General features: G+C 38.4%; 1 protein-coding gene across 1 annotated transcript in view; it reads right to left on the reverse strand.

Annotated features, from left to right (window-relative positions):
• Positions 1–23,074, reverse strand: part of fat4 (FAT atypical cadherin 4) — a 326,374-nt gene that overhangs the window by 142,801 nt on the left and 160,499 nt on the right. The window contains exons 3-5 of the mRNA XM_078398435.1: positions 14,084–14,215; positions 6,142–6,403; positions 1,982–2,332 (exon numbers count right to left, since the gene is read on the reverse strand). Of these exons, the coding sequence (XP_078254561.1) occupies positions 1,982–2,332; positions 6,142–6,403; positions 14,084–14,215 (745 nt within the window). The remainder of the gene's footprint in view (positions 1–1,981; positions 2,333–6,141; positions 6,404–14,083; positions 14,216–23,074) is intronic.

A 23,074-nucleotide genomic window follows, 5' to 3' on the forward strand; every position in this document is an offset into this window, starting at 1 on the left:
GCAGCATCTGCAGTTCCTTCCTACTTATTTCATATATATATACACACACTATATATATACATGCTATATATATATATATGTGTGTGTGTGTTTGTTTGTGCATGTCTTCATAATATAACAGTGATCATACTTGAGAGCTATATGGCTTTCAGTGGAATGCTTCTTTGTCGAGTTAAAGGGGAGTTCATAGTCAATATTAGGAAAATATTTCAGCGTCATGAGTATCAAAGCACAACCAACCAACCCAATATAAATATAAAAAGAGTATCAGTTTCAATGTCTACTACTAACATGGAACCAGTGAGTGCATAATTCTTTATTTTGGCAGAGATGGATGGAATTAGAAGCAGAATTGCTCAAACATCTGCAGTTTATCATAAATTGCCCATTTCCAATATTTTTTCCCAAATTCAAAGGCTCGCTTTCAATGCCTCAAAAGACCCATCGTGCTTTCCGCAAGTATTGTGGAAGTATCATGGAAGTATTCATTTCCTTCTTTCCCCCTTACATTTAGATTTGTCTGATCCAACATGCTGATGTTCTGTCATTCTGACCTCATGACTGGCTCAATTTGTTTTATCTTTTAAAGAATTTTGGAACCAACAAATTTATTCAGTACGCACTAATAAATCATTACATGCATTGGTGTCAGAACTGACATCTTTCTATTGTAGATGCTGAACTAAGGTCCAACTACTCTCTTAAGATGAACTGCAATGGTCCCATAGTTCCATTCAACATTAGAGAGGGGAATTTTCTTGGGATCTAAACCAAAATTTATCTCTTAACCATAATTAAAACAGATTATCCGGTCATCTAACCAACTACGTTCTGAGGAACTGTAACTGTATAGAAATTGGCTTGTGCGTGTCTTTATAATGTAACAGTAATCATACTCGAGAACTATGTAGCTTTCAGTGGGATGTTTAGGAATGTCCTGATATCACTATATTTACTATAAAAATGCAAGTTCTATCTTTTTCCATTTGACACAGAGAGAATTAAAATGTTTTCTACTCCAGTAAAGACATACCGACTTTAAATTATCACCGCCAGTAGCAAATAAGAGGAACAGATGACAGAGCACCAGGCAGCTGAGGTACCAACTATGCAAGTAACAACAAAGGTTTAGAGCATAGTTGTACAGAAATTGATAGCACTTCATTCCATGTTGAAAATTCTCTGATATTCGATATAAGGACTGGCAGGGCCCTGGCTCAAAGGAATAAATCAGTAATAAAAAGCTGGAACATATTTGACATGTCATGTGAACTGAGATAAACAGGTATAAAACAATGAACGTTGCAGCAAACAGCTTAAAGTCTCTGAAAATGACTCCTTCCATTGGACATGTGTGGACATGATACTAACTTGTAGAAACGAGTAACGGCAGACCCCAGTTTACAACAAAAAAGCGATACAAAGTGCAGAAGTAACTCAGCAGTGAGTCTGAAGAGGGGTCTCAATATGAAACATTGCTTTTCCATGTTCTTTAGAGACACTGCTCCAGTTTAATTACTCCAGAACTTTGTATCTTCCATTGACAGTGTTGTTTCCCAGTAGGAAAATACTGGTCCTCTGAATAATCTAACAGAAATGTTCATTAATGTTCTTTTGACAATCCTTTTTTTAAATATTAGGCCATTTAAATAGAAATGAGTGTACCCATTGAGATGATTTAAAAAAACTTTAAATCTGTCCTTGTACTTTGCTGAATTTAAGATCTGAACATAGACTGCTTGTGCAACAACTTCAGATAAACAATGAGGTGATTTAAGCAGAACTTCAGGCATGAAGGGAATATAATCCTCTGAAAGAGTCTACAGAAGGAATATTGTCAAAGTGGAATACTTTTAGCAGGAAAATTAAAGTTCTTTTCTGGAAACGAAGTTTCCTATTTGTCAAGGGTGAAATACCAATTACAATACTGGTTACTTTAGGTATAAGACTGATACTTCCCTCTTATGTTTATGATACATACCATCATCCGCATCAGTTGCATTCACGGTTAGGATTCTTTCTCCAGGAGGAAGATTTTCCATCACTGAGGTACTGTAAGTTGAAGGACTGAAAATGGGTGGATTATCATTCACATCCAGCACATTGAAGTAAACTCTTACTGTGCTGAGCTGTCCTCCGCCATCTTCTGCCTGGACAGTCAGAATATAATATGGTTGCTTCTCATAATCCAGAGGTTGAGTTAGATTAAAAACACCAGTCACAGAATTGAGGAAAAATATTCCATCTTCATCATCCTCTTCCACCATGTACGTGACCTCCCCATTAGCTCCAGAATCTGCATCAGTTGCCAGTATGGCTGCCACAATAGAGCCTAACATTTAAATGAAGAAAGAAAAAAAAAATCAGCAGGAATGTTTTTAAAATTCCTGTCCATCTTGATTCTTTATTGAGAAAACCAAACTTTTTTTTTCTATTTGTAACGATTTCCTTATTTTCTTGCAAAGGAAAGGAACTACTTTTCTTTAATGAGCAATTTTATTTCAATAGCATCAGGAACATCTTGTTTCTATTATTACTCTTGTAGCTGCTCTGCTTCAAACAATTTTCATCTATGCAGTTTACTAAGTATTAAAATCAAAATACCCGAATCTACAAGATTATGGTGTACTCTAATTAAAATAAGCAGTTTCCTCAATTTTTACATTGCATTTGTCAATCATTTGTCCAAAAGCATTCAACATAATAATTTATACAAAAGTGATAGCACATGGTTAACAAGCATCTCCTATTTATTCCAGAAGGTCCACTTAATAAAATTCTGCAATTTCAGTTGAATTGTTATCAGTTGCAAATGTTAATGTAAGACAATTAATAGGGAGGTTGTTTATTACATTGATTTAAACGTGTAGTTATTGTAGATGGGATAAGCATTGAAAATTTTGTGCTGTGATTCAATGTTTTGTACAAGTTAATAACTAAAAAGAGTTGAAGACTCTTTTACATACAAAGGGTGGTTGGGGTATGGAACAAGCTGCCAGAGGAGGTAGTTGAGGCTGGGACTATCCCAACATTTAAGAAACAGTTAGACGGGTACATGGATAGGACAGGTTTGGAGGGATGTGGGCTAATTGCAGGCAGGTGGTACTGGTGTAACTGGGACATGTTGGCCGGTGTGGGCAGGTTGGGCCGAAGGGCCTGTTTCCATGCTGTACCACTCTATGACTATGACTAACAAGCAAAATATAAATAAGATAGGTTAAGATATAGCAAAACACAGTTTGTTGGAATAGTGTGGGTAATGTGGGTAATTTTGGAGAGCAAGGTTGTCTTTAGCAAACTTATTGCCAATAGATATCTCTACTTTGAATCTTTCTGTCCTGGAATCATAAGACAAGATTGCGAATCGGGGCCCTCGAATACATGTGTAAAAGGTGAAGTACCTTGTCAGTTTGCTTGCAACCTCAGATACATCTCTTGGAGAGGTGCCGGATCAGAATGCATTAACAATTTGGAGAGTAAGGGAGATCAAATAGAGATAGAAAATGATAGTTTTCAGAAATTGACCCTTTCCAACAAGTGTAAGTTACTTACCATGTGTGAGCCTATGGATGAAGAATGTCAGTCGGGCAGCCAATCAGTGGCATCTCAGAAAAGGAGGCAATTCAAAGTCTCAGGAGAAGAAAGTGTGTGGATTCTACAGTTAATTCCATAATTAAGAGGAATTATTGAATTATTTCTAAGTAGAATCAAGTATCCCAGATAGCTTGTTATTTACGTAATGAAGGGAAGAAATGCTGCACCACAGTTCCTGGACTCCGTTATATTTTGAGGTGATATTTCAGAAATTATGGTTGCGAGCTTAGAGTTTTTGAAGGCTAGGCGGTAAAGCTCATAAGATGTTAAGAGGAACATAGGTGAACAGAGAACACTATTTCCACCATTTGCAGACAAGGACATGCAATCAGAAAATCAGGGTAAGGAGTGATTTTCAGAAGCATCCCTGTATTCAGAGGCGGCGAAGAATATGGAACTCTCTTTTGCCAATCTAAACTAACGTCTGGGTGGTTATTAATTTTAGCTCTGGAGTCGATAGGTTGATACCCTTACTAAGGGCATTAAGTAACATTGGACAAGTACTGACGAATGAAGGTACATCACAGTTTGGCTACAAACTCACTGAATGGTATAAAATGACTAAAAAGTGATTATAGTCTCATCTCTTCCTCTGTCCTTGCACATATTTGGATTACTTATCACAGCCCTGGCAGATGATTGAAAAGCTTAGAGCATCTGTTTTATTTCCACTTCAGGCGTTTAATTTCACCATCTTTACAAATTACTACAAAAACTAACACAGTTTTAAAAGGAAGTTGGGAGTAACTAAACAATATCAGGTGGTCTCTCTTCTGCCTGTCCTAAGAATGTAGTACAGAAACCTTGACTGTTCTTGACTGCTTCAAGCACCTGAGGAGAGGTTGGAGAGAGCAGGGAATGAGCCTGATCCTATTCAGCTGAAGAACCTGCTACTGCTCCTACTAGATCCCTGACATTATCGATCAATGATTGCACTAGTTAAATAATGTCCATGCCCTTTCCAAAAATGATTGCTGTCAACAGTTTAATGAGAACAGATGAAGGGAGGAAGGAGTTGCCTGGTCTCTTCAGTAAATACTAATCCAGCAGTGCTTGTGGTTGCCCATTGCCATCTTGCCAGCCCTCACCCCATACCTCAGTTTCCAGATTTCCATCCCTGTACTCCCTCCCTTCTCTATCTCCCCTACAGTGTATTCCTGTTTTCACCCTGCCCTCCCCTTGCAATCTCTCCATGCTACATACTCCCCTGCTATCTTTCCCCTTTAGCATTCTCCTTTCTAAGATGCTTGACCTACTCCTTTTCTCTGCCATCTACACCGCCTGCATTTTGCAGTGGGCAGCAAAGTGGCACAGCTGGTAGGGCACCAGAGACCCAGGTTCGATCCTTATCTTGGACGCTGTCTGTACGGGGTTTGTATGTTTTCCCTGTGGGAGAACATACATCCCATTGGGTTTCCTCCAAGTGCTCCGGTTTCCTCTCACGTCCCAATGATGTGCGGGCTTGTAGGTTAATTGACCTCTGTAAAATGCCCCAACTGTGCAGTGAGTGGATTTGAAAGCGGGATAATATATAACTAGTGTGAACGGGTGAGCGATGGTCGGTGTGGACTTGGTGGGCCGAAGGGCCTGTTTCCGTGCTGTATTGCTACACTAAACTAAATTCCCCACCCCACCCGCCCCACAATCTGCTTCCTCCTGTATGTCTCCGGGGCTCTCACAATCTTCTATTTGTCTGGGACTATCCATAACTGTTGTAGAATTTCCCATTGACAGCTGGTAGCCTTTAATTTGGGAGTCCTTGTTTTGCAATCACCTGGCAAGGTTATAGAATGAGAGTGGGAAAACCAAGGAACCTCCAGCCCCGTGATCTGCTTTAATGACAGTAAACTGAAAATGTTTTGCTCTTTATTTATGGAAAGTGGGATTTTAAAGCAATCCAAAGTATTTATTTATCGAAGATACACATATACAGGATATTCTTGTTTAGCCTCAGAGTCTGTTTGCTATTGATTTATCCTCATGCTGAACTAACAGTACAGCTCAGACTGCAGACATGGAAGAGAGAGCACAGATTAACTTGGGAGAGTTTAAAAAACATAAACTTCCTCATCTTTGGCCTCTAATAATGCAGACAAGCAAGCAGCAATTAAATATTAACCATGAAATATGATCTGAGTTTACTGATGTTCAACATGGCACGATATATTGTCAAGAATATACATGAAACCAGAAACAAGCATATTTTGTGGTGCTCACCTAAATAATCAATTGTTATTCCATTTATTTAACTGTTGGTTAACATGGAATTTAGGATTTCATTTTACTAGTAATTAACAAATGGGATTATGAATTGCTTCTAAAACTGGCTGAACAGATTAATTGGCATTTAATTTATTATTTATAGGTTAATTGGACTTGGTACATTGTCGCTAGTGCGTAGGGAGTGTGAGCGAAAGTAGGATAACATGGAACTAGTGTGAATAGGTGATAAATATGCGGCGTAAACTCATTGGGCCGAAGGGCCTGTCTCCATGCTGCATCTTTCAATCACTCACAAACAAAATAGAATTAGCATTTGTATCTTACCAGGTGGACTATCCTCTGGGATATCAAATGAATACACATTCCGGGAAAACTTGGGTGCGTGATCATTTATATCGCTGACAGTGATGTTGATTCGCATGTCTGAGGACTGCAGCCCATCATCCGCTCGGACCAGTAAGGAATATTTGGAGCGGCGCTCTCTGTCCAAACGCTTGATGGCCAGAAGGTCGCCAGACTCAGGATCAACACGAAAACTGTTGTCTGCTCCACTTATAATGGCATATGTCACAAGAGCATTTGGACCCTACGGGGAAAAAAATACATGTATATTGAAAATCTGTAAAAATAAGATTCTGTGCTCTTGATAGATTTTTTTTTTTTTTTACATTGTACATTTCATTTTTTTACTTAAAAATAAGGATTGATGTTTCTCAAATTGCATTTTGCCTGTTTTGTATGTATATTTCTTAAATTACAGTGATATTACAATGACTGTTAATTCCTCTTTTATGGACGAAGTAATCCTGCTGTTATCAGAAGATGTCATAAGCGTATGATATACATTTTTACATTATTACCTTTTTTATTATAATTGCCCCAGCTGCTTTCAATGAATTTGGAAACAATCACCTTGTACATAAGACATAACATATAGGGGCAGAATTAGGCCATTGCCATTTCCATAGACCATCAAGTCTGCTCTGCCATTCTGTCATTGCTAATCTATTTTTCCCTCTCAATCCCAATCTCCTGCCTTCTCCATAACCTTTGACACCCTTACTAATCAAGAACCCGTCAATGTCTGCTTTAAAAATACCTGTTTCTTAAAAAAAGTAGGAATGTCCTCACATGACTTTGTTACTAATATCCCATTGCACTCCTGATTGGGCTTTCCAATGTTCTTTGTATTCTGCGAAGTCTACATTGGTTCCTATCATCACTGATTGTGGTCTAGAGGTCCGAATTTCTAGGATTCAATTGCAGGGGGGGGGGGGGGGGGGGGGTGCTAACTCTAAGGATCAGGATTTTGAAGATACATTTGTTTGGGATTATGGTGTTGAAAGCAGAGCTGCAGCCAATAAATCTACAATCTTGGTTCTTGGCTGAGCAATGCCTTAATTTTAAAATTCTTATCATTAATTTCAAATGTCTTCATGATCTGACCTGTCCATACCTCTATAATCTCTCCCAGCCTTACAACATTCTGAAATGCCTGTGTTCCTTCAGTTTTGACCCTTTAACATCCAAAATGTAGTAATTCTAGTATTATACAGCCTTCAGTTGCCTAAGCCCTAACCTCTGGAATTCCCTTCTGAAATTTACAAGCAGCTGGAATTCTGTAAAACCTCCCTCATTTATAGTGTATAATCTGCATTTAATCACAGAGCATATTTTGATTATTTGCCCAGAGGGAGAATGCAAAGAATGGTTTTACAGAGATAGGGTACATTAACTATTGAATATCACGATAATATTGCAAAGTCTGGATTTTAATGGAAAATGGGATATACAGGCACATTTTTTTTCTTATTTATTTTTCAGAACAAGGCACAGCCAGTATAATTAAAGAAATGGGAACATATTTCGGAGTTAGAATGATGCCCTCCTGATGGTAAGACTGCAGGTTTGAGAAATGCTATTGAAGTCAAGTGGATGAGTAACAGTGAGTAATTTTGTAAATGGTCCTCAATGCATCCACTATGCATTGGTGATGAAGCAATTGAATACTGATCGAGATGTATAGGGTACTAAGTAATCAAACTGTTTTAATCTGGATGATGTCAAGCATTTACTCCTGACTTATGCCTTGTAGATGTATAAAGTTATTGGGGAATCAGAATGTGAATCACGAGCTGCAGAATACCCAGCCTCTGACCCGCTCCTAAAGTCATGATAATTGGGTGCTGGTCCAGCTGAGTTTCTGGTGAATGGTGGCCCCAGGCTGTTGATGGCAGGAGGTAGTGATGGCAATACCATTGAATGTCAATGATAGATGGTCAAACCCTCTTTTGTTGGGGAAAATCACTTGCCGACATCTTTGAGCTGTAAATGTTACATGCCACTAAGTATTCCAGGCCTAAATAAGGTCATAAGTGCTAGGAGCAGAATTAGGCCATTCGGCTCACCAAGTCTACTCCGCCATTCAATCATGGCTGACCTATCTTTCCCTCGTAACCCCATTCTCCTGCCTTCTCCCTATAACCTCTTCCCCTGTGCTAATCAAAAATCTATCTATCTCTGCCGTAAAAATATCCACTGACAGCCTCTACAGCCTTCTGGGGCAAAGAATTTCACAGATTCACCACCCTCCGACTAAAGAAATTTCTCCTCATCTCCTTCCTAAAAGAACATCCTTTAATTCTGAGGCTATGATCTCTAGTCCTATTCTCTCCCACTAGTGAAATTTTTTTCTCCACATCCACTCTATCCAAGCCTTTCACTATTTTGTATGTTTCAATGAGGTCCCCCCTCATTCTTCTAAACTCCAGCGAGTACAGGCCCAGTGCCGACAAACGCTCATCATAGGTTAACCTCCTCATTCCTGGGATCTTTCTTGTAAACCTCCTCTGGACCCTCTCCAGAGCCAGCACATCCTTCCTCAGATATGGTGCCCAAAATTGCTCACAATATTCCAAATGCTGTCTTACCAGTGCCTTTTAGAGTCTCAGCAAATAATTATCTACGTCTTCCTGCATGTAGATAGGGATGTTCATTTGCTGAAGAGTTGTGAATGGGACTGAACATTATGCAATCATCAGCAAGTATCTGCATCTCTGACATGATGGAAGAGAGATCATTGATGAAGCAGGCGAAAATGATTCAGCATCGGGCAATATCTTGAGGAATTCCTCAAGTGATATCCTGGGACTGAATGACCAAGGTGTCATCAACAGTGCCAAATTAGATTTGTGCTCTTTTTGTGTGTAGGACATACAAGGGTATTTTTTCACATTATTAGATAAAGGGGAGTCATGTAATTACAGAAACAATAATTTCAGTTGGCCAATACTTTTGCAACCCACATGATTTTTCATCTATTCATATTAATGAACTGATATATAGTATGCATTTTACTTCACTGGTCCTCTTTATACAATGATGAGAGGCATAGATAAGGTAGACAGTCAGAATCTTTTTCGCAGCTTGAAAAAATCAAATACAAGTTCAAAGTTTAAAGGAGAGATGCGGGGCAAGTTTTTTTACACAGAGGGTGGTGAGTGCTTGGAATGTGCTGCCAGGGCTGGTAGTTGAAGCTGAAACATTAGTGGCCTTTAAAAGACTTTTGGATAGACATATGGACTATGCAAGGAATGGAGGGATATGGGTTAAGTGCAAATAGATAAATGATGATCCTGGCATCATATTCGGCACAGTCATTATGGGCCGAAGGGCCTGTTCCTGTTCTGTTCTACATTCTCTATCCATCGTTAAATCATGCTTTAAATTCATTGCTTTCACTCTCTTAATGTAACCTAGTATCCTGTTTTGTTTGGTGCCATTTTTGATTGATAACGGTTTTGTGAAGTACTTTGACATGTTTATGCCATGTTGGAAGCGATTTGTTGGTGGAAATTGTGAGTCTAGCTGCTGCTGGAAGATCCTCTCCAAGTAAATGTGCACCTGGGATGTAGAGCAGGGGCTTCCAAGTCTATGAGCCTTTGGTGGGATGGTAGAGAATTCACTGGATGAATTCACTTTCATACCTTTTAAAATGAGCAGAATTTATGAACAGTTCAAATACAATGCATTTGATACTTTAATGGGATGCTTTTTGAAAAATATTTGGTCCAGTTATCTTGCAGCTGATTGCTTCAATAACAAACAGCAATATAACTTAGATATACTTGGGTCAATTTACAAAATGTCACTCATTAACACCAATTAATCTTTTAAAGATAAAACAGTACCTTTGATGTAGAAGGATACCTCCTACATTATTTCAGGAAGAAGTAGATTAGAAAATGTATACAGTTAAAAGACAGGGAGATAAACCAGGTCATGAAAATTGTTTTCAAGAGATGTTATAAAATAAGATGAGACTGTGTGGTTTAATAAAGGGGTGAAAGTGTGAAGTGAAGTTAGGTGAAGTAAACTGAAAGTAATCTTGAAATGCGAAATGAAAACATTTGTTAAAAATATTAGCCAAAATTGTTCATAGAATTATTAACCCAAATGCTTTGAAGGCTAGATGTCATCATGTACTTTGGCAGAATTGAGTATTGAATGAAGATTAGCATGGCTGAATCAAGGTGACTGCATAAACATTAATAACCTTTTTTATATTTCTCTTACGAAGAGGTTGAATAGAAAGTGACTGGTATGTTTGATTAGACACAATCTAAATTATAATGAAACATTCTTATACTGCCTTTTCACTTTTACTCTCTCTAAAATGTCACACTGCTTGTCCAACATCCAGATCTGAATGAGCAGGAATTTATTTCAACTGAATACTGAAAAGTTACAAGCCCTTTGTTTTTAATCCTTGGCACAAACTCTGTTTCCAATTCCATTCCTCTGATAGGCATCTATTGCATGGTGATTGAACTTGAGACAGGTTACTAACCGCATATTTATAAATTCACCATGACCACCTTTTTCACCCAAGGTAATACTGGTGGATTTAAGTACTGAAATTATCGTTAATGCCTTAACAACCTCCAGTATGACTTGTCCAATGCACCCTTGGCTGGCCTTCCCATTTTACCACTCTATAAATTTGAGATATTTTCAAACTCTACCAAAGTCCGAAGTATCACCAAACCTTTCAACATACATTCCCATCCTCATTGAACTACAGTTTACTAATTAAACAAAACCAAAATGTTAAAGTTTCAATCATTGTTTTTAAAATGCCCTGGTGTCTTCCCCTTTCATATCGTCTTAAATACTCGACTGCTATACTCTGCTGCAATTGCAGCCAATGCTATGTTGGTTTGGTCATCATCTTAATCTGTCAGCACATCTCCCAAAATGAGTTATATTTCCAACCTACAAAGAAAATAGATAGGAAACACAAATCTTGCTGTTGTGAATTTTCTGGTTATGAAATAAGAGAAGCTGATCTACTAGAAGTACTGCAAGCACCACCACAATATCTTGCCAGTGTCATGCCACTTAAATCATGAATCCTAACCACAACCTGAGATATCTCTGTCCTCTTGAATGTTCCCCAAAGACTGTTCTAAAAAGGGGTGCACTGCTGCAATGATCTATTTGCAACCAACAACATGTGCAGGTAAATATTTTCACGAGTTGTAAAGTTTCCTATATACTTCTTCAATGTTTATGTCACAAAGCGACATGTTCTGGGGCTTGTGTCTTCAGGTGCCTCAGATTATTGGAATATTTGTTTGTTATCGTACAGGCTGTGATAAATCTGAACGTGTAGTTTTGGTGCATTTGTATTGACCGTACATGTTAATGCTTTAGTTTCACAATGAACACCAGCCATATAAGCAGCTTTGGAAAGTACCTTATCAAGTCGTTTTTGTCGCTGCCTGGGGCTTTCAAGCTTTCCAATCCAATGAGGAGAAGCAAGACTTTAATGGATTTGAGATAAGGGCTGCACGGTAGCGCAGCGGTAGAGTTGCTGCTTTACAGCGAATGCAGCGCCGGAGACTCAGGTTCGATCCTGACTACGGGTGCTGCACTGTAAGGAGTTTGTACGTTCTCCCCGTGACCTGCGTGGGTTTTCTCCGAGATCTTCGGTTTCCTCCCACACTCCAAAGACGTACAGGTATATGTAGGTTAATTGGCTGGGTAAATGTGAAAATTGTCCCTAGTGGGTGTAGGATAGTGTTAATGTGCGGGGATCACTGGGCGGCACGGACTTGGAGGGCCGAAAAGGCCTGTTTCCGGCTGTATATATATGATATGATATGATAAGGGGCAACATTTGCCTCTTGTCCTCTCTGACTTTTCCAAGATACCTGAAATCTCTTCTATAGATAACACACACCACACTGCATGAACAAAGCCAAGTCCTTTAACAATTGTGATTTTCTGGACTTGCAATTTGGATTGCTTTTTGGACATAGAACTGAATCAATTTATTTAACTGAAACTGAACAGCAAATAGGTGAATGGGGACACAAGAGACCACAGATCTTGAGTAATAAACAAACCTGATTAGATCTAAACTTGAATTCCTCCAGCAGCAAAAAGGTGAAGTTCGTTAAATGAAATCCAAGACATCTTATTTATTTCAGTAGAATTGTAGTGTTGTGTGCAGGAGAATTCTGTGTGGAACATGCCAGATCTTATTAACATCTGGCTGAGATTATCAAAGTGGTGAGACCCATGCAAACACAGATTGAACAAAGGCAGTCCATGGATAAAACTAGAAGCTTTTCACGTTACATCCAGAGAAGTGCAAGACATGTCAATTGCTATGCTATTATCTTTGAGGGGAAATGATCACCACAGGGCTCTCAATTTTAGCATTATAAAGCTGGCATGATACTGCTAATTTTGAGATATGATCTGCTGTTCCATATTATGCTGGATTGCACCAAATGGCTTATTGGCTTAGTTTGTCTTGTCTCTGACAGATTCTTCCAAAATAACTACTTTCAATCCTATCATTTAAACTGGATATTTGGCATATTCTAAATTTATGAAACAGAAGAATCATTATGACATGCACAACAACAACATCCTCTTCATAATCATGCATCTGAAACTCCCCCACATGCTGGACAATTTTCAGACAGGAATACCTTCTTTGCAAAAAAAATCCTACTTATGTTTTATATTTGCAGTTACAAGCTCATTTCTGCAATGTTGGCCAGTTATGTACACTCATTTACAAAACTAAAAAAATAACCTGAAGCAGTTTGTAAAATTCAAATCAACATTAATTTTAAAACGTTAAAAAAAATACAGTTACTTGAAGTCTGAAATTAAAACAGAGAATGCTTGAAATCCTCAGCATGTTGGGAAGCATCTCTGGAGAGAATAGCTGATTTAATGTTATAGATCAATGCCCTTTAATGTGAACTAAGTAATCAGGCAACAGTTTTAAATTGTAGGGAAGGGGGCAAGAGATGTTGGGAGGGGCAGGGTGAAAAGAAACAAGTCAATCCTGTGACATGGTGGAGGACAAGATAGACAGTGTTACAAATGGCAATGGATCTGGCTGACAGTGGGTAAAGGCTTCTTAACTGAAGATAATCTGTCTGGAGATATGCAAAGAAAAGGAAGCACTTTGGGGAAATAAACAAGAAGTTGCTGGAACACTATGTGTGGAGTGTAAACTTGCATAGCACACCAGAGAGGAGTCCCCGGTCCAATTTTCCTACTGGTCTGATTTCACCAGGAAATGACCATGAGCATGATTTCTGTGCAATTTGTCTACAAAATTATTAGTGCTAACCAATCTAATTTCAAGTAACTGTTTCTTCATTTTCCAGCAAAATATTTAAAAGTCAGAAAGGTGGTATGTGGTCAAGCTGATGGAAAAAGGAAGATTTTTTTTTTTTTAGGTATTCTTTTAAACACCACATCCCTTTACTCAGCTAACAATAGACAATAGGTGCAGGAGGAGACCATTCGGCCCTTCGAGCCAGCACCACCATTCAATGTGATCATGGCTGATCATTCCCAATCAGTACTCTGTTCCTGCCTTCTCCCCATACCCCCTGACTCCGCTATCCTTAAGAGCTCCTATCTAGCCCTCTCGTGAAAGTAAAATATTAAAATCTGCCCTGTCCTAATTCGGCCCTTCATAAATTCTATCAGATCTTTATATGTTATGGATGTACTCGTAACCCAGATCCAACTAAAACTTCTTCATCTTTATGTTTCTTCCGATATTGTACTGGAAACTAAAACCAAAATAATTTTAAACAAGGTCTGGAACTCAACCCTTCATTTGGGAGAAATTTGTTTAAAAAGATTAAGAGTAAAGAAGTGAGATGAAAAACATGGGATTAAACTATCTTCTGGAAAATAGATACTATATCAAGAGTTCAATACATACCTCATCTGCATCTGTAGCTGACAGCTGTAATATTCTAAAACCATCCCCAATGTTTTCTTCGATGATCAGATCCAATGCATTAGTTGGAAACAAAGGGGGGTTGTCGTTGATATCCTGCAGAGTTATTTCCACCTGAAAAACAAAAATAACCCATTAACACACTGCTGGTGGAGATAATGAGGGCCTTTTTACAATAAAACACAATTCTCATTTCATGTTGTTTCTACATCCAAATCAGATAAGTAAATGCACCCATGGATCACAGTATCACAGAGCATATTGTTTACTAAAATGAAGACATTAAAATGTATGTTGAACCATTGCAATGAAAGAAATAGGGAGAATCAAAGAAGAAGCTATTATTTGAAAATATTTGATTTGAAAAGACTTTTAAATCCTTGGTGCACTGGTTATGTTATGATAGGAAATTAATGATGACCCGACAGTTAGAAAAAAAGCTGTCACTGATCAGTGCCTGATGTGTGACACAGTTTCCCTTCATTCACAAAATGCTGGAGTAGGGTCTGAAGAAGGGTCTCGACCCGAAACGTCACCCATTCCTTCTCTCCCGAGATGCTGCCTGACCTGCTGAGTTACTCCAGCATTTTGTGAATAAATCGATTTGTACCAGCATCTGCAGTTATTTTCTTATACAGTTTCCCTTCACCCCAACAGTTCGACAAGTCACTCTAATGACTGAAGAGTCAGACATGCTTTACGAGAAGAGGTGGTGATGACTGGAATCTTTGAGAAGACAACAAAACTGATTGTGCAAATGATCCGTTTGAGGCCAATTTTTGGACAAGGAAGTGATGATGGGTGCCATGCCATCGGAAGAACTGTGCTGAAAAGAACAAAAATTTACTTTTCATTATTATATTCAACTGTGTGTATTGCGTTTACAGGCCTGTGTGCTGCTGCAAATAAGAATTTAATTGTTCTGTTGTCAGTACATATGACAATTAAACGCTATTGATTCTTGGAAAGGTCATGAAATGCAGAGATGAGGGTATGGTCTGATTTCAGCAGCAGACAGCTTTCCTACTTCCCAACCAAAGGGCTGACCAAAGAGTTGGCAACAAATTGCTGCCGGCTGCTGGATTTGTGCAGCCCAAAAACTGTTGCCACAGACTCGGGTGAGTGATCCTCGGCACAAATAGGCCCTGGGAGAGAAACCTTGATCAGAATGGGGAGCGCAAGGTATGCTTGTGTGAGGCCGCAAAGGAGCACTCAAGGACCTTTAGAAAAGGTGCTTCTCGACACGAAACGTCAGCTATTTCTTTTCTCCAGAGATGTTGTCTGACCCATCTTGAGTTACTCCAGCATTTTGTGTCTTTCTTCGGTTAAACCAGCATCTGCAGTTCCTTCCTAAACATCTCTTCTATTGTCTACAGGTGTTGACAGTGCTGTCACCATTGCTTCCTCACTAAAGTAATCAAACCAGGCACCATTAAGGTCACAGCACTCAATTCTTCAGCCCTGATTTGGCCATGAACAGGGTGAAATGGGAGAAAACTTCTTCCTGTGCCTTCACCACTCTGTGAATACATGCTTTTTATAACCCAGCAAGTGTAGTGTCCATCATCAGTAAGTATTTATCATAATACTCTAAATTGATTTACACCAGTGCTTCCGTAGCATAGTTTTACCAGATTGGTTAAGGTGAATGAATACTACTGTTGTTGTTTATTTTTGTATTTGGAGAGTATTTAGGCTTGTAATGAAAACATTGGTCAGACCCATGATCAAACAGTTGTCCGGCCAACTGTTGCAATTTTACTTTCAGGGCAGTAAGCAAGTTTGGTCAAGTGTGGCATGAAGCAAATGGAATATTTAGCTCCCTTGTAGTGTCCTGAACATGACCTTCGACTACAAAGCTTAGTATACTGTCTGTTCTCTCTAACTACAGAACAATACAGTGACATTTTTTTCTCCTAGGTGACCATCATGCTTAAACGGTAGAAGGGAGATGAAGTTGGACTTTTAAGAATGGACTCTTAGGACAGCTGCGTAGACTGAGTGGACTACTTGTGTCCTGAGGTTCCTATAATATTATGAGCTGCAAAAGCTTGTTAGATTAGTGCTGGATTTGAGGACAGTTGGGAGATGTGATCTCACACTTATTAGAAACTGGACTCAACTTACTTTGGCTCATTTCACATGCAGTTGTAATCCCAACAGCTGTCAGAAAACAGAGAGTCATTTCACTTTTTATCCAAAACATTGCAGGGCAACATTCAATATAGTGTGTTACCCAATCATCAGAAGTTACATTGCTATAAAATGCCAAATGCTACTGGGTGAATCATAAGCTGTAAAGCAGCATTAAAATTGCAGGCGGCCCATCAATGTTAATTTGAAACCAAGTGTTGCATTGACCATGGTCCAGTTTTAACTTATAATAATAATAATAATAAAAATCATAATAAATTTATTTGTCATATGTAGGTTGGCACAGGGTCAACAGTACAATGAAATGTATTTGACAAGACAACGGGTCACCTCAGCAGTAATATTCCAAGGGTAAATAAGATAAAAAATGACATTAGTATGGTAAAACGACAATATTAAAAATAGCTAAAAAGACAATATTAAAAATAATCAACATATATGATGTGAAATGTGTTTATGAGTTCAGAAGCCAGATGGCCTGATGGTAGAAACTGTTCTTAAGTCTGGTGGTACGCGCAGCCATACTCCTGTATCGTCTGCCTGACGGTAACAAGGAGAACAGCCTGCATGCTGGGTGGCTGTGGTCCTTGATGATGCTGCGTGCCTTCCGCAGGCACCGCCGGTAGAAAATGTCCTGAATGGCCGGGAGACAGTTGCCAGTGATGTGCTGTGCCGTCTTCACCACTCTCTGTAGTGATTTGTGGCTGTGGGCAGAACAATTCCCGTACCAGACTGTAATGCAGCCCGTCAGCACGCTCTCGATGGTGCATCTGTAGAAGTTTGTGAGGATGCTGGCATTCATGCCAACCTTCCTCAGTCTTCTCAGGAAAAAGAGCCGCTGGCGGGCCTTCTTTGTCATTGTGTCCGTGTGCAGTGTCCAGGGATGGTCCTCAGTGATGTGCACACCGAGGAACTTAAAGCTGCTGACCCTTTCAACCTCAGCATCACCGATGTGGATGGGGAGGTGTCCACTCCCTCGCTGTCCCCTGTAGTCCATGATCATCTCTTTAGTTTTGCTGACATTGAGAGAGAACTTGAACTTAAACTAATGATCTAATAAAAAGTACTCCCTAGATTCCAGTTTCTAATGCATTGCTTTAGGACATATTATATAAAGTCTCTTACTATGAAATTTCACGATAAATAAATACTTTGGTGAGAGATTACCTCATGCAAACTTAGATTTTGGCAGTTCATACCATTTTTTTGGAGACACAGGGAACTGCAGATGCTGTTTTACAAAAAAAGACAAAATGTGGAATTACTCAGCAGGTCAGACAGTATTTCTCGAGAACATGAATGTGTGAGGTTTTGGGTCGGGACACTTCTACAGACTGATATTCTATTATTTACTCAAATTGCTATGTCCTTCTGAAGTTATTTTGTTTTAAGGTCTTCACTATTCTACAAAAATGATTTTCACAAATTCCCATACAATGCCAAATCCAATCTCAAAATCTAAACAGCAATTTTTTTCTGACGCCTTTTTATTTGCAGACATTGGAAGATAAATGGACACAGTAAACCCAAAACCTAAACAAAAATGATTGGCATTAGCTAGCTTTTCTACTTTCATATATCACAGCAAACCTGTCAAACGCATGGAAGCCTAGTCTTCAATGAACTGCTCTAGTCTTCAAAACAAAGCAAATTCCATTCTTCATGATTATCATAAAGACAGCAGCTGTCTTTTTTCCATCTTGACAATACTTTGACACAAGACTATTCCCACGAGGTTAAGAAATGTTCCAACTTCAAAGACCACCAAGCAGGAATAGAATGCACTTTTATAACCAAGCATAAGACGAGCATTCATCTAACTGCTAATAAAATTGAGATCAGAAGTTTGCCAGATTGATTTAGTTATGCTTTTTCTAAATATTCCACTTAATGTATTATAAATTTTACGTGTTTTACAACTTAAGCTTTTCCAGCCAAATCAAATTTAAATCAGTTTAGCCCAACAGCCAAACAAACGGTGAACTTGGAAACTACAGGAAAGCTGATTGCAGCTATTTTTCAGATGAAGTGAACTTGGTAAATATTTATAAATTCTGAAAGGTTATATAACTGGAGATGTTGTTCAACTATGGTTAAAATGAACAAACTTTGTCTTCTTTTGACAGATTATCAGACATTATGGCGATGAAAAAATGATGAGCCAGCCAACTAATTCCTTTAGCATATGGTTATGGTTGAGATTTGTAACAAGCTGTGGATATCATTCACTGTTTGATCCAGTAAGCTTGCTTTAGGATCTGCAGTTATCTTCTTATACAGCTTACTTTAGGAAATACTTATCAGTGGGTTGCCCCTTCAGGCATATATGCAGTACATTTTTCAAGAGTGCAAATAATAGAAATTAAATAGATGAGTGACACTACATTCTTCCCACCTCCAAGTCGAGCCGAGAACATATGAGCAATTATGCTTTAGAGGAGTGCTAAGAATACAGTAGTAAGCTTGAAACATTTGAATTCCACTAAAATTATTTTGGTACATGATAACAAAGCACATTCCTTGTTAGGGACATAGAAACATGCCTGTTAGTCCATGACTGATACGTGCCTCAAGTATGTTTATCTACATTTGTATCTTAAACACAGGTACTACAACAAACGTTTACCTCAACGTGCTGAAACTATGATATTTGTGGGCTTTTTTAGTCATTCTGAAGCAGGCAAGTGCATTCAAATTTGTGTCTGCTTTGGTGTTTAAGGTCAGCAATGCTTGTAGGATAGAGTTTAGTGCAAGTGACATAAATTGTATGTCTTTTGACATCAGTTCTTAAGTTCAGTAGTCTCATAGTTATGCATTTAAACTTAATTAGACCGATCAAATTTTCCTCCTTATTTTTTTTAGATCCTAAAATTTAGGGCCGGCTTGCAGCCTAAAGCCTATAGGACAGTTATCAACAAGCTTTTAAAAAATATATATTAATGTGACATACAGCACTGCAATAATACAAACGTTTGCTGACTAATGCTAACTTTGATCCAACTCCTGCCCCTCCATCTGCTTTTCTGATTGGTACAACTATCTTCCCCATACCATAGATGTGTTCTGACCAAATCAAACTACTTGGCGGTCAATCCCGACAGCAATCCCTTAAACATTTACACAAAGATTACTGTTTCATTGAAGCCCCCCCCACCCCCCCAATCTTCCATCGAGAGGCAACAGCACCTGATCGCAGTTTACTAATTCATTGATAAGGAGGCCGACACCTCAACTCTCACCAGTAATGCATTACACCATGTTCAATCCCATGCCTCTGTGTACGTTCTGATGAAGGGTAACTGGTCTGAAACATTAACTCTGGTTTTCTCTGCACTGGAGCTGCCTGACCTATTAAGTATTTCTAATATTGTCTATTTTCATTTCATTTTTCCAGCATCTGAATTTTATGTTTCAATGTTTGTCTCACAGACCTGGCACCAAATCCTCTCACACGATCTAAATTGATGGTCTGTTTGTTTAAAAAAGAGTCTGCAGCAAAATCTAATGACAACAGCCAAAATGATGGAAAATCAGCATCTTATACAACTATTTTTTTCAAAAATAAACAATGTAGTCATCATGGAGCAATGCTTCTGCGGGTGTTGCATTTAACATGCGGCTAGCATTGAAGGAACATGCTGCGGTTGCAGTCTTGGACAGCTAGAAATTCTTGCTGACAAACCACTATTTCTCATGTGAAACCTATTAGATTTTTTTATTTTTTTTATGCATTCCAATCACATAATATAAGGCAAAGAATTGCCTTTGTGCTGTTACATTTTGTAATACCAGAAAATTGTTCAGTGACAAGTCAATGGTGGAGAGAGTCAACAGCTTCAAGTTCCTTGGTGGGCATGTCTCGAAGATCTATCCTGGGCCCTCCACTTAGATGTACTCATAAAGAAAGCCCATCAACACCTCTACTTCCTTACAGGATTGAGGAAATTCCGTATGTCGTGAATTCTCTCTTGAACTTCTACAGGTGCACAGTAGAGCGTATATTGACTGGTTCTAGCAGGGCATAGTTTGACAACTCGAATGCCCAGGAACAAAGGAGATTACGAAAAAGCGTGGACACCACCCAGTCAATGACGGGTACTAACCTCCCATCTACTGAAGGGATCTTGGGGAAGTGCTGCCTCAAAAAGGCATCCAGCATTATCAATGACCCACATCTCCCTAGCCAAGCTCCCATTTCACTCCTACCATTAGGAAGAAGGTATAGAAGTCTGAAAACCATAACCTCTAGGTTCAGGAACAGCTTCTTCCCAACAACCATCAGGTTATTGAACACTACAAAAACACTAACAAAACTATGAACTGTCTTGGTTGTACTAAGGATTTTGAGATTTTTTTGCACTAGCATTGGGTTTATTAATTTATTGTATTTTCTTTTTGTTTATCATATATTATCTATGAGTATATTGTGTTTAAAGGCCTGTTATATTTGTGCAAGTAAAGATTTCTGTTCCATTGTCAGTACATATGAAGATTAAACACTCATGCCACTGGATTGTCTTGCCCTGTTTTACAAACTCTTACTTTTTGAAAGCTAAGACGGCAAAAGTAGAAAAAGCACCTCAAAGTACGATTCAATGAAGTCTCTGATTCCGCAGCTCCATAAGTGAATGCAAACTAAGGTTTTGCTGTAAAGGATTCCATAATGTACAGCCATATAGCCATTACTCTATTAGAACATTATTTTAATAATGTCCAGCAACAGAGATTGAAATCAAAATATTGTTGGCATACTTCAATGGGCGTTTTTTGTATGTCACAGCACAGTATCACAGTTTGGTGCTGTATATAATACGATCAATTGATATTACATTATTTTCCTTACTGTATAAATTCATATGATAATTGGTTAAAAAGATTTTGGAGGTGTGCTGCCTTTCACAGTTCTTGATAGGCAATGAAATACGTCTGAAGAATAGTTACTATTGTAATATAGAAATTCAAACCATACGGTCATTAAATTTTAATCACTTTACTGCTGTTGTGATGACTGGTTCAGTGAAAATTGACATTAAAAACAAATGGGTGATGACTGCTTAACTCAGATTGAAAGGGACATTGGCTTTCCAGTATTTGGATGTGTCAATAAAAGTGTACTCCCATGCTGTGCCACAGTAGGGCACACATGATTATATTTTTGTAGCTATAGATTAGCAAACCAAGCACCATTTTTTTTCAATGTGCTCTATCTTTTGACCCTGAATGTTGTTTTGTTTTCATGGTCTATTCCTTTTCACTATTACTTTTCTGGGTGGTATTTTAATGTTTGTTACATTCTTCTATCCCCAAACCACTCATCAAGAAATGCCATGTATCCTGCATTTGTCCATCATTTTTATGGTTGTTGTTGCTCACTATTTTCAGTTACGTCATGCATTAAGTGTGGCTCTCTCACGGTATCAATGAAAACCCCTCTGTAGAATGATTCTTGTTATAGAATGGTTTTACTAGTGTGAGCAAGCAAAATATACCGCGTGGTATAACCTCATTTTACCTTCCTGTGTACACGATTATTGGGACATTTTGTAGAATAATCTCTTCAGTAACATTCCAAACTTAAAGAGATTCTGTAGTGGCTCTGAAAATTGCTGGTTAAAAATCACCATTCCACTGGGATTATGCTGATGTTCTTCCAAAACTAAAATTCAACTGTATTTAATGGGTCGCATAACGTGACAATGCCATAATATCACTGTTATCTACGGGCTCCTTTCCACAGTTTCTACTCTGAGGAATTTGTAAATGCTCCATATGGCAGCATTTAAGAGCCCACCATGCAATGAATCATGAAAGCATACCTATTCCCTGCCACCCAAGCATTTCAAATTTAGGAATCACAATCTTTTCCACTGCACAAAACAGATTATGTGGTGCCGACTTAGTGCTTTTATGCTAATCTTAATTTAAAAGTTTTTTTTTGTACTTGTTGTTCACTTAGTGCCAGCAACAATCTGTCTTGTCAGGTGCAGCATAATGATTAAATGAAGGGTAAAACTAACTTTTTGCTTAAAAGTGCATCTAATTTCCAAGCTTACAAAGGCCCTCCACTGGTCCAATATGACAGTCCTTTTTCCCATGTCCTGCTCCATCCATCTTGTGGCCTCACTGAGTGAATGTGCTAATGAGTGCCAAAGAAAAGCTTGCCTTTTAGCTGCATGTCTGTGCCCAAATCCATTACTCACAGTGCCCTTGCAGCCAGTGGACTGTTGAAACTTTTACCTATCAGTCTGGGCTTTGTTCAAACATGGGCATATTGGTGAAAGGCCACTGTTTAATCCAGTAGCCCACCCATTTCTAGCTAACATGCTTGAAGAGGATAAATGCACATTGTGAAATGTGGTGAGATCATTTTTCTTCCAAAGTCATTTCATAGAAAATTAGCAGTTCTGTATTAACACTTTAAACTGATCAAAATACGACTGTGCCCAGGCAACAAATTTTCTTTTAAGACATTATTTTGAAACAGGTGAATGACCATTTCTCATACCACTGCAGAATAAAATGCTTTTAGTTACAATAAGTGCAGATGATTATAGCCAATAAACTAAATAAATATTTTGAAAATACATTCTGTCATAATTCCAGATTCGTATACAGGACCAAATTATATATTGTGCAATTTACCTTAATTTCGCACATGTATCAGTTCCATATATTGTCCTCTGTTTACTCAAAAAGCAGCATACTTCTTCCCAAATAAACTCTTAAAATCTCAAGACAAGACGGAAATTCAGAAAGTAAGGTACAAAGAATGTTTATTGGCTTTTTACGATAGTCACATGTTCCGAAATACAATGAAAA

This window comes from Rhinoraja longicauda, chromosome 1 (genome assembly GCF_053455715.1).
Source record: "Rhinoraja longicauda isolate Sanriku21f chromosome 1, sRhiLon1.1, whole genome shotgun sequence".
NCBI lineage: Eukaryota > Metazoa > Chordata > Chondrichthyes > Rajiformes > Arhynchobatidae > Rhinoraja > Rhinoraja longicauda.